The following is a 10,401-nucleotide window of genomic DNA, read 5'->3' as shown; positions in this document are numbered from 1 at the left end:
GATATTCACGGCCGTCAGATGACTTATGTTTAGTGGCGCTGCCTCCAACCAAATAAATCTACATAGCACTTTATTGTTTGTTTGAAAAAAAACTAAAATAAACAAATTACTGAATGCGGCAGTGTTGGTTTTGGGCTCGTTTGGAACCGGGAGCGCTCTCCCCCACCCCACCCCCCCTCGACTCGCTTGCGACGCCGCCTTGACCTCCCGTGCGAGTTGCGACGCGACACGCCGCCGTCTCCGCCAATCGGCCACCGCCTCCCTCCCCCAGTACTCCAGCGCACCCTCCCCAAGGCGGGACCCAGCCGGCACCTCCCAACATCCCCCCCCCCCCAGTCCGCCGCCCCACGCCCCCCACCTCGCCTCCCCACTCCGCCCCGGTTGCCCAGGCGGCGAGGCCCCAGCTCGCCGGACACCCCCCCCCCTCGCTGGCGTAGCGCCTCGCAGGAGCCACACCATCTGGACGGGGACCTCACGCCGCCGGAGTCCCCGCTCGGTGGAATCTGCTCCCCTCGCCGCCGGACCGCCCGTCCACCTGTCGGCTGGCGCTCCCCACGCCGCCGGATCTTTGAGGTGTGGCTTCTACTGCTAGTAAAGTTGTACAGTGTGATTGGTGCTTGGCTGAGGTCATTGAGCTGCTAATGTTAGTTGCTCCTTGCATTTATTTTGTGAGCTACGAGGTGATTTTTAGCCTTGTTTCTGCACAGGGAAATTTTGAGCAAAGCAACACTAGAAATTCTAAAAAACCCCCCTGTGGCGGCGCGACGAGACAAGGCAAGGCCGCGCAATCACCGCCAGCTGCTGCCTCGCTTGCTCCCAGCTCGCTGGTGATTGCTCTTCGCTGACCGCATGCGCACACCTTGAGGTCCCTCCCCCCTTACGCCCAAGCTAAGCACACTGCCCACCTGAAAGAAATCATCACCCCTCGCCCTCCTCCACCTCGACTGCGTATCACTTCCTTCTTATAGTAAGGAATCCCTAGATAGCCTATCGCTCCACAGGATCACGCCTTCTCTTGTCGTGGCCAATCAAGGCATCAAGCCCAATCTTCTTTGCAGTCTGGAGGAGCGGGCGTGATGATGTCAGTTAGTTTATTTCCCAGAACTTATAGGGCTTTGTTTTAACTGAACCCTGGTACCCCAATGCTGGCTTGGCTGCAGCAAAAAGCTGTGAAATTCTGAGATTGTGTAGTGTGCAACTATCTTTTCCCTTTTTTTTTTTCTCTGTCTGTTTGTGCGATTATGTTGTGTGATATGCTTTCAGTTACTATGGGAGCAGTTGTGGTTAGAGCTCATGGTGTCTTGTTGCTGTTGGGGTCATTTGGCACCATTTGAAAACTGAAATGTTGGTTGGGTGTTGAGGGCTTCCCATTGTTTGGAGCTTGTTAAAATAGGAAACTTTGAGTGGATTATGTTGCCTGTTTTGGGGGAATAGTAGGAAACCTTGTAGTGTCTGTTATTTTTCCTTTTTGGGTGGGGGATGTAGTGGATGGTATTTTCTGTAGCCCATAAGAGTACAGTCTAGGAAATTTCTCTGAAGTCAGAAACAGCTGAGGTGCTGAGCTGACCAGATCAGTTCTGGACTCTAATCTTTACAATTCTATAACCCCATCCTTCCTTACAGTGGCCTAGAGCTCAGGCAAGTTGCCATTTAAGACTTAGACAGTGCCAGCTGATGTCTGCTTGATGAGGCTCGGGCCCCTTGCTTAGTTAGTTGAGTTGGACAGTCTGGGCCAACTAATAATGATTAGGTGATGGCTTCACAACATTGTCCTGGACCATAGGAAACAATCATGATTAGCATGACACACAGTGGTACAATTCATGGTATGTCTAATGAATCAGTTCTGTAGTAATTACAGAAGGAATGATCCTTGTCTATGTTTCAGGAGTAGCATTTTCCTCTCCATGTGGATGTGTTTGTTGATGATGCTGTGTTGCTAAGCTATTGTGTTATGATATCTTGGCACTTTCGATCCTCCCTTTTTAGGACCACTGGACCTGACGATGCTTCTTTACTTTATATTTTATCCCATATTTAAACTTCATGTTCAGAAAAAACTACAACTCAGAGCTTTTCAATAATATGATGTTACATCTTGTTTTTGGTGATAATAAAATTATGCGCTTCCACACCAGGTTCTTTGCACCAGGATAACATTGTTATGTCAGAAGCTACAGAAGCTCAGCTGCAACTAACAGAGCAGGAAGTAAGTGTCCATGCAAGTCAACAAGCAGGGCAACCACATATGAACGCAACAGATCAATTCTCCAGATCAGAACTAGTAACTGAAGGTTCAAAAAGTGAACAACCTGTCCAAGTAGAGCAACAGAATCCACAGCTACAACAATTTCAGCCAGAAAGTCGACTGCAACAGGCTGAAACAAATAGCTTCCAGTTAGCTGAGAAAGAAACAGGGAGTTCTGGTCAGCAGAGTTTTTCAGGTTCCAAGGTCGATGTAGCTCAGCCCTCAGTAGCTCAGCAGAATGCAAAGCAAGTTGTTGGCTTGCAAGCACCATCTGGTGCCCAGGATACAAGGAAAGGGCCATCTATACCATTTAATATGTTAATTCCTATCCTACAGGCACATCTTGACAGAGACAAAGATATGCAACTTCAAACTGTATGGTCAAAACTTAGGGTGTGTTTTTTTACCTCTCTTATTATTTTCCTTGGTCCATGCACAAATTAATCAGCTACATATGACACCTGTTATTTGTTTTAACATATACTCCTGCTGTTGCTAAATTATGTCATCTTAGAATACATGTAGTCAAGCAATACTGGTTTTGACCATTGATATGGAAAATTATGTTGGTTGACCATATAAATTTGGACCATAATATCCCTTTTATGAAATTTACTTTCACAGTATACATTTAATGTACAGAATGTCATATATAAGGTGATCCAAATAGTATGGTGGAGAGCATGTCAGTGTCCAACTCTTCATATCACTGATATCGTTCCATATAGTTTAAGTATGCTTTTGTTGCTAATTTAGTGGAGAAAGAAAGACATGTGCACAATAATGTAGATTACTTCAAGGTCTGCATCATTCCATATAGTTTAAGTATGCTTTCATTGCTAATTTAGTGGAGAAAGAAAGACATGTGCACGATAATGTAGATTACTTCAAGGTCTGCATTTCCTTAGCTACATGTGTCACCAAAACATAGTAAATGCATGATGAGAAAGCACATTTTTTCTCTTGTTTCCACTAGTTTGTTCCTATGTGGAGGTAGCAGATAAAACAACAGGGACAAAGGATCAAAGAACACTCTTAGGACTAATTGTTTGCACCATAAACTAATGCAGCTGTATTGTTCCATGTTTACAGCGCAACGAAGTCCACAAAGATGATTTCTTAAGAGTGATCAGGAACATTGTTGGGGATCAAATGCTGAAGCAGGCAGCCCATAAAGTTTTTCAACAGGTTAATGAATTGCATAAACTTCATTGCTTCCTTTTGTTTCCTTAATAAATGGCTACTCATCAAGTTTGATAGCCATTCTAAATCAGAATGTTTAGCGAGTGATTCAATTCTGTGATGAATATTTCATGTGTTTATTTTTTTCTTGAACATTTTTTAACAGATGCAAGCCCAGGCACAAAGAAATAACCAGGCAAATCCTAGTCAGCATTCTTTATTCTCTCAAGTGTCAGCTCAGCAGATGCCTTCCAGTGGTTCAGCACAGTTACATGATCAGAAAGTTCGTCCACCTGGACCATCCAACCAGGGTCAGAAAACTCAGGTGTCATCTTCATCTCAGGCTTTTGCACCACAGTCAGGCACTCAAGCGCAAACTAGCGCACAATATCTTTCTCATGATAACCCCAACCAAAACCCTGACGCAAAGGTACCAAATGCTATACCGAATCAACCACCAAGAATGAACTCAGCAGTTTCATTGCAAACAAAGAACAAACAGCAACAACCCACACAATTTCAGCAGGCCTCACAGCAAATATATGGAGCAAGTAATCCCGGTGCCCAGGGTTACCCTCGGTCAATCACTGGTTCTCTTAGGCCACCAAATCCAGTTCCAGAAACACAGCCATCCATGCATGCTCATGGAATGCCTCCTGCAAAAGTTGCCCCTCCCCCTACTCATCCAATGATGCAGCACAATGCAGTTGCATGGCAAATGCATCAAAACAAGGAGTTGAAAACCAATACTCTCCCTCCAAATGCTAATGCAAAGCAAAATTCTGAATCTGCTGGCAAGGCCCGCACGGTTGGTGCAGGAAATTCTTCAGCTAAAGGAAAGCAGGTGAATCCACCTAATTCATAATTACATCTAGATGCCAATATGTTTCAGTTGCTTTAAATATGAACTCTTAATAATTTGAGACTTCAGGTAAATTTCATTTATGCAATTTATATTATATAATCCATATTTTTCTCTCATTAGAATTTCCCAATTTAATGCAGAAATAAACAGAAATAGTAATTTAAACTGTATGTTTGCTAGATCACTCATTATTTTTCGAATAGAAGTTTGTGCATTGACTCACCTAGGATACCGAGCACTTTGATTCAGATAAATTTCATTTATGCAATTTGTATTATATACTCCATAGCTTTCTCTCATTAGAAATTAGAATTTCCCAATTTAACGAAAAAATAAACAGAAATAGTAATTTAAATTGTATGTTTGCTAGATCACTCATTATTTTTCGAATAGAAGTTTGTGCATTGACTCACCTAGGATACCGAGCACTTTGATTTATTAGCATATTTGCTATAATCAAGGTTAGGAATATTGGACCCATTGTAGTGTCCTCGAGTTTAAGTTTTGTTCTTATTCTGAATTTCAGACAAATGCCAACCCCAGGCCACCATTATTTCATTTGCCAACATTTAAGCACCATATAATTTTGTGCATCTAGTGCACAGGTTCCCGTTGTTGCATGCAGGATAGTTTCAGGACTGTAAATGTGGCACATGGTTATGAAGCTAACTTCTTGGTGTTTGATTGAACTGGCAGGGAGTAAGGGTTTAGACAGCAAAACATGCATGTCGCCTTGCAAATAGATCTAATAAGGTCATATTTTTCAGGTCAAATTTCAGGATTGTGTAGCATATTAAAACTGCGGTTCTGACTTCTGAGGGCATTTACTTTTGCAGTAGTTACAAATGAGAGGCTTTGTAATAACAAATGAACCCATGCAGACTCACTTGATATATAGTCATCATGTATATAATATTCCAATTGTTAGTTCTGTTGTCAGTCAAACTACCAGCTATGAGTTCCATTTGCTCGTTACAGCCTTCATCCATATGGGGTGAAGTCCAAATGCATTTTTTAATGATATAAATCTTTAATAATTTATTTAGACATGAAATAATAGTAGGACTATTTCCCCTCTGTGTGATCACATTTGTTCCCTTTTTTATGGAGGACTACAGATTTTTGCATGTCTTTCATACTTCATGACAACTATGCAATTGTTTGATGCCTTTTTTTCATTTAATTTGCATATGACTCATCCTTCTGTCTTGTCAGGGACCCCCAAACTCATCTACACCAAATGCTAGTGGAGGTGCGAAGAGTAATAAGAAATCAGGTGGGCAGAAGAAATCATCAGAAGCAGCAGGCTCTACACAACCTTCAAGGTTTTTTTAAACAAAAAAATGTTAACTGAAAGTCTAAATGTAATATCCTACTATGCACTGTTTACATTTTGTGGATAGGCCTAAGCAAAGTTCTCTTTTGTCATCAGCAAAAAGCAGAAGACATCTGGTGCCTTCCAGGAACAAAGCATTGATCAACTTAATGATGTCACTGCTGTTAGTGGTGTTAATATTAGGGTATGCCCATCTCTGGTTAATGTTAATATTAGGCTAGGCTATCTTCCATGCAGAAATAACATTCTTCCTGATGGACATTGACCTCTATTTGTAAAAAAAATTGTGGTTGCACTCTTCACATCTGCTACGTAACCATGATGTAGCAGATGTGATGTTAGATGTACTTGCTAAATTAACTACATCATCTTTAGTCTTCATCACATAGGGATGAATTATGCATTAAATTTTCCATGAGTGTATTATGACATCATCGAGCCCCAGCCTCTGCACATTTGTGTGGGTAAGGCTTGGGGCTTAAAAACAACCCTTCCCCAGACCCCGCACAGTGCGGGAAGCCTACAGCACTGGGTACGCCCTTTTTTGTATTATGACATCAGTGTACATAGGCCTAAGTGTACATTTGCTGCTCAACTTGGGATTGCTTATCCTATGTCAGTTGGACCACAAGAATGTTCCAAAATAATCTTCTAAACTTCTTGCATATGAGATAACTTTTTTCTTGTGTATCTTTAAAATTTCACAACTCACACAGCATCTCCTGCATTCTATGAGCTTTCAACCCAGTGCATCATGCTGTTGGTGTCAAATTTGTGCACCCATTTAATATGTTTTCTGCATTTTGCTGATGCCTTCTTTCTCAACAGGAGGAGGAGGAACAGCTACTCTCTGCCCCAAAGGAAGAGAGCCTTGCCTCACAAGAAGCAAGAAGAATTGCACAGGAAGAAGAAGAAAATATTTTCCTACGGAAGGGCCCACTCCTGAAGAAACTAGTAGAAATAGGTTAATTTCTTTGAACTTATAACAAATGTGAAGCCATCCTATATAAACTTTAATGGCAAGATTGACAGTCACCTGTTTTTGACAGTTCGGAAATGCAATCTGAAGAATGTTAATGTTGACGTTGAGCATTGTTTATCAATGGTGAGTTATCCTTACAATTTTCAGGAACAATCTTGCAGTATCTATATAACTTCAACTCTTTCGTAGTGTGTGGAGGAACGATTGCGAAGATTCATAAGTACTCTTATACGAGTCTCAAAACAGGTTTGTTTTGTCTTTTGTTCCTAAGCACCTGATAATGACATAGTTCCCTATTTGTAATACTAACAATTCCTATTTCTATTAGAGAATCGACACTGAAAAGACCGGGCATCGACTAGTTATTACTTCAGATGTTGGCCGTCAAATTTTGCAAATGAACCAGAAAGCTAAGGAAGAGTGGGATAAAAAACAAGCAGAAGAAGCTGACAGGAACAAGAAGCAAACTGAGGTATTTCATAAACCCCATTCATTTCGAGCTGGTAAATCCCATTCATTTCGAGCTGGTGTAAAAATTTGCTTGAAACTTAAATCTCATAGTAGTTGACTAGTTTATACTAGTCTTAAACGTGTAAAACTATACACTGCTGGAAACTTGGAATTGTATACTGTTTACACGGACCCATGCATACACGCATTCATCATTCATCAATTTCATTTGTATTTCAGGTTTTCCTATACCAAGGTTTAGTGATTCTACACTTTCTGAATTGGTTTCAGTTTTGGTACCTATGTCTTGCCTATACTTAACAAGCTTGTTTGAATATAAATCTGCACCGAAGCTTGGTCTCTTATGGCACGCAACTATCCAGTCTCCGCTATGTATTTGTTAAGTTCCTGGGAGTTTTCTTCATTATTTGAGCATGGTGAACTCAAGTATAAGATGGTCTATTTGATTAACTAAATCCATTCTTGTAGGCTGATGGCAGTGGTGCTGCAGAGTTGGAAAAGGAAAAAGAGGAAAGTCGCCCAAAGAATGTGAAGGTAACTTTTCCACTGTGATATCTCAGCTGTGACTTTTCTCCATTTCCTGAATCCTTAACCTCACACAGCCCAACAAGGAAGAAGATGACAAGATGAGAACGAATGCAGCAAACGTTGCTGCTCGTCAAGCAGTTGGAGGAAGTGATGTGCTCTCGAAGTGGCAGCTGATGGCTGAACAAGCCAGGCAGAAGCGAGAAGGCCTTGATGTGGCTGCTGCCTCGCAGCCAGGTGAAGGACCAGGTACCAGGCCATTATCCAAATTTGGAAAAGGCTTCGGCGAAAACCAGGAAGGTTCAAAGAGGAGCCATTCTGCAGCGTTCGGAACTGGTAAAGCAGCAATATCATTGGGACAACCTTTTTTATTTGTATAGATCCAAAACACGTCATTGCAAAATTGTTTCAACTCATGGTATGCATGATAACTTTGGTTTCAGGAGGCATGAAAAGACCTGGCAGGACTCCATTTGCGGGACCGCAACGGACGATCTCTGTGAAGGATGTGATCTGTGCCCTGGAGAGGGAACCTCAGATGACGAAATCGCGGCTCATCTACAGGCTGCACGAGCGGCTGCCCGGAGATTCTACCGCAGATTAGGCTAGAGTAGGCATACTTTAGTGTGGTACTAGCCGATGCATGGTATTTGAGAGCGTAGGAGCCTAACCCAGTGTGGTTGCCTTCCATCCGGTGTGGTTTGGAGAGTGGAGTGGCACTGTATATTGATGACAATTCTGTAACACATAAAGGCGGCGAATTGCCAGCAAAAGTCATCTGTAAAAGTTGCCGTGTAAGGTGCTCTGCCATTTGCCTCATCTGCAACCATTGGCTTGGTTGTCATATGCAGTCGTTGTTCTTTCCATGAGATGGTTCGGACCTCTTGCTCTCGGATGCATGACCTCTACACGAAGTCAAACAGGTTCTGGGAGTGGGCATGGGGCTATGCTGGGTACAGAATAATTTCGAGAAAAAATTTCGAGAAAAATTATTTAATTCGGATGATTCTCGCAAAGAATCTTTCGAATTTTTTCTCCAGATCTCGGCGATCATGCACAAACACACACTATGATGCCTGTATTTGCTTTGTTGCCAGTATTTGATCTGAAAGTGTAGTAGAGCAAGTGCGGGCAGCCTGACTGGTCGTTCGCCGGCGAGCGGCGATGGACGCGGAGGAGCTCCTGAAGATGATACGGGAGCTGGAAATGCACCTAGCTAGCTCATTTAATTTGGCTTGGAAGTTGCATGAGCTAGTAGCTAGGTGCTCCGTATTTTGTATGTGTTGTGAATGATGTGTATGGGGAGACATAACAATATGGCGCGTATTGTTGTGTGCTTTGTGTCCTTATGCATCATGCATCGAATAGCAAGGGTCATGTGCAGGACGGAGTCTGCATGTGCACGCACCAAATGGACAAATTATATTCATTGCACTCGATCTCTCTTTTATTTAAAAAAAAATCATATCGCCGCACCCAAATAAAAAGTGCCCAAGCTTTTGTTCCTACCGCTTAAGGCATGTTGTGCCCTTGTGCGTGTAGCCAGAGTACGTACGTAGTACTCTCTCCATTATTCCAGAATAAATCTATGTTGTAGCCAATTTTGGACAAATTAGTACATTACAGAAGTGATCTGCCCGTTATTTGTTCATTCTTTAAATTTAGTAATTGTGATCAATACCAGGGGCGAATCCAGCAGCCAAGTCAAGAGGAGGCTCATCTTCTTTCTCTTCTTCCTTTCCCTTTCTTCTTCATTCTTTGGTTCCAAAAATAAAAAGAGAGAGCTTAAAAGGGTATCCATTGATTTTGGAGAGAAGCTTAAAAGGGTATCCATTGATTTTGGAGAGGTAGGAGGCTTGATCCTCCTAGCGCCCATGTAGATCTACATACAAGAGTTGAAGAGGATTGCCTGAATGGACCTAGAGAGTCCGTTCGTTTAGGACAAGCTAATGACTCGAGCGACGTGTAATAATACAATAAAAGAGTAGTTAAGGGTACAAGTTGGTTCATTTATGATAAAATTTTTGGTTTATTTATGCTGCCAGGAGGGGCCGGAACCAGTTTCGCCTCCGCCGCTGTTTCCGCCCTGGATGCAAGCAAGCAAATACAATGAAACTGACCTACCTTAACAGAGGAGCTAAATAAATAAAAAAAAAGAACAGTTTGAACTCGTCGGCTCGTTAGGGGATTTTCTAGGTAGCGCGCGCGCCAGGAGGCCAACCAGCAAACAATCTCCGACAGTCCCCAAAAGTTTCTATTTTCGGATTCCGCGTCATTCTCTTTTCCTTTTTTGGCTTCCGCAATCCAACATCCACGAGCAGCGGTAGCGCGCGCCAGGAGGGGGTGCCAGCGTTATCCAACATCCACGAGCAGCGGTATCGCGCGCCAGGAGGGGCTGCCAGCGCTAGATCAGACAGCTAATTTTTCTTTTTGGGAAAATTTTTGTTCTCCATGATTTTCTACTTTTAAAAGTTATTATAATTTTTCTAGATAACTGTTTAGATGATATATTTTTAGTATAATTTTAAATGATAATTTTTCAGCACAATTTGTATGATACTTAACTTTTACGCATAACTTTTTTCAACCATTTTTTTGTAGAATAGTTTTTTAACACAAATTTTCTAGATAACTATTAGATGATTTTTTTTCAGCATAACTTTAAATGATAATTTTTCAGCACAATTTTTACGATACTTGCAACTTTTACGCATAACTTTTTCCAACCAACTTTTTGTAGAATAATTTTTTAACACGACATGTATAAATTTTACGCATAATTTTTTTCAGCC

The 10,401-nt window shown here is 41.9% G+C and overlaps 1 protein-coding gene across 3 annotated transcripts; it reads left to right on the top strand.

Moving 5' to 3' along the window:
* The first annotated feature begins 403 nt into the window (after window positions 1-403).
* On the top strand, window positions 404-8,453 carry LOC120679374 (transcription initiation factor TFIID subunit 4b-like). Of its 3 annotated transcripts, none has more exons than XM_039960952.1 (14): window positions 404-573; window positions 708-827; window positions 2,139-2,641; window positions 3,341-3,436; window positions 3,597-4,274; window positions 5,511-5,620; window positions 5,728-5,815; window positions 6,460-6,595; window positions 6,681-6,736; window positions 6,803-6,859; window positions 6,942-7,085; window positions 7,553-7,618; window positions 7,687-7,945; window positions 8,053-8,453. In XM_039960952.1, exons 3-14 carry the CDS (start codon window positions 2,165-2,167, stop codon window positions 8,211-8,213), a joined length of 2,328 nt encoding a protein of 775 aa, XP_039816886.1. In that variant the 5' UTR covers window positions 404-573; window positions 708-827; window positions 2,139-2,164; the 3' UTR covers window positions 8,214-8,453. The 3 variants fall into 3 exon arrangements, with proteins under 3 accessions (XP_039816886.1, XP_039816885.1, XP_039816884.1); XM_039960951.1 differs by having other exon boundaries at window positions 708-865; XM_039960950.1 differs by lacking the exon at window positions 708-827 and having other exon boundaries at window positions 405-573.
* Window positions 8,454-10,401: the final 1,948 nt, after the last annotated feature.

This window comes from Panicum virgatum, chromosome 6N (assembly GCF_016808335.1).
Source record: "Panicum virgatum strain AP13 chromosome 6N, P.virgatum_v5, whole genome shotgun sequence".
Taxonomy (NCBI): domain Eukaryota; kingdom Viridiplantae; phylum Streptophyta; class Magnoliopsida; order Poales; family Poaceae; genus Panicum; species Panicum virgatum.
This window is presented reverse-complemented; position numbering and strand designations above follow the sequence as displayed.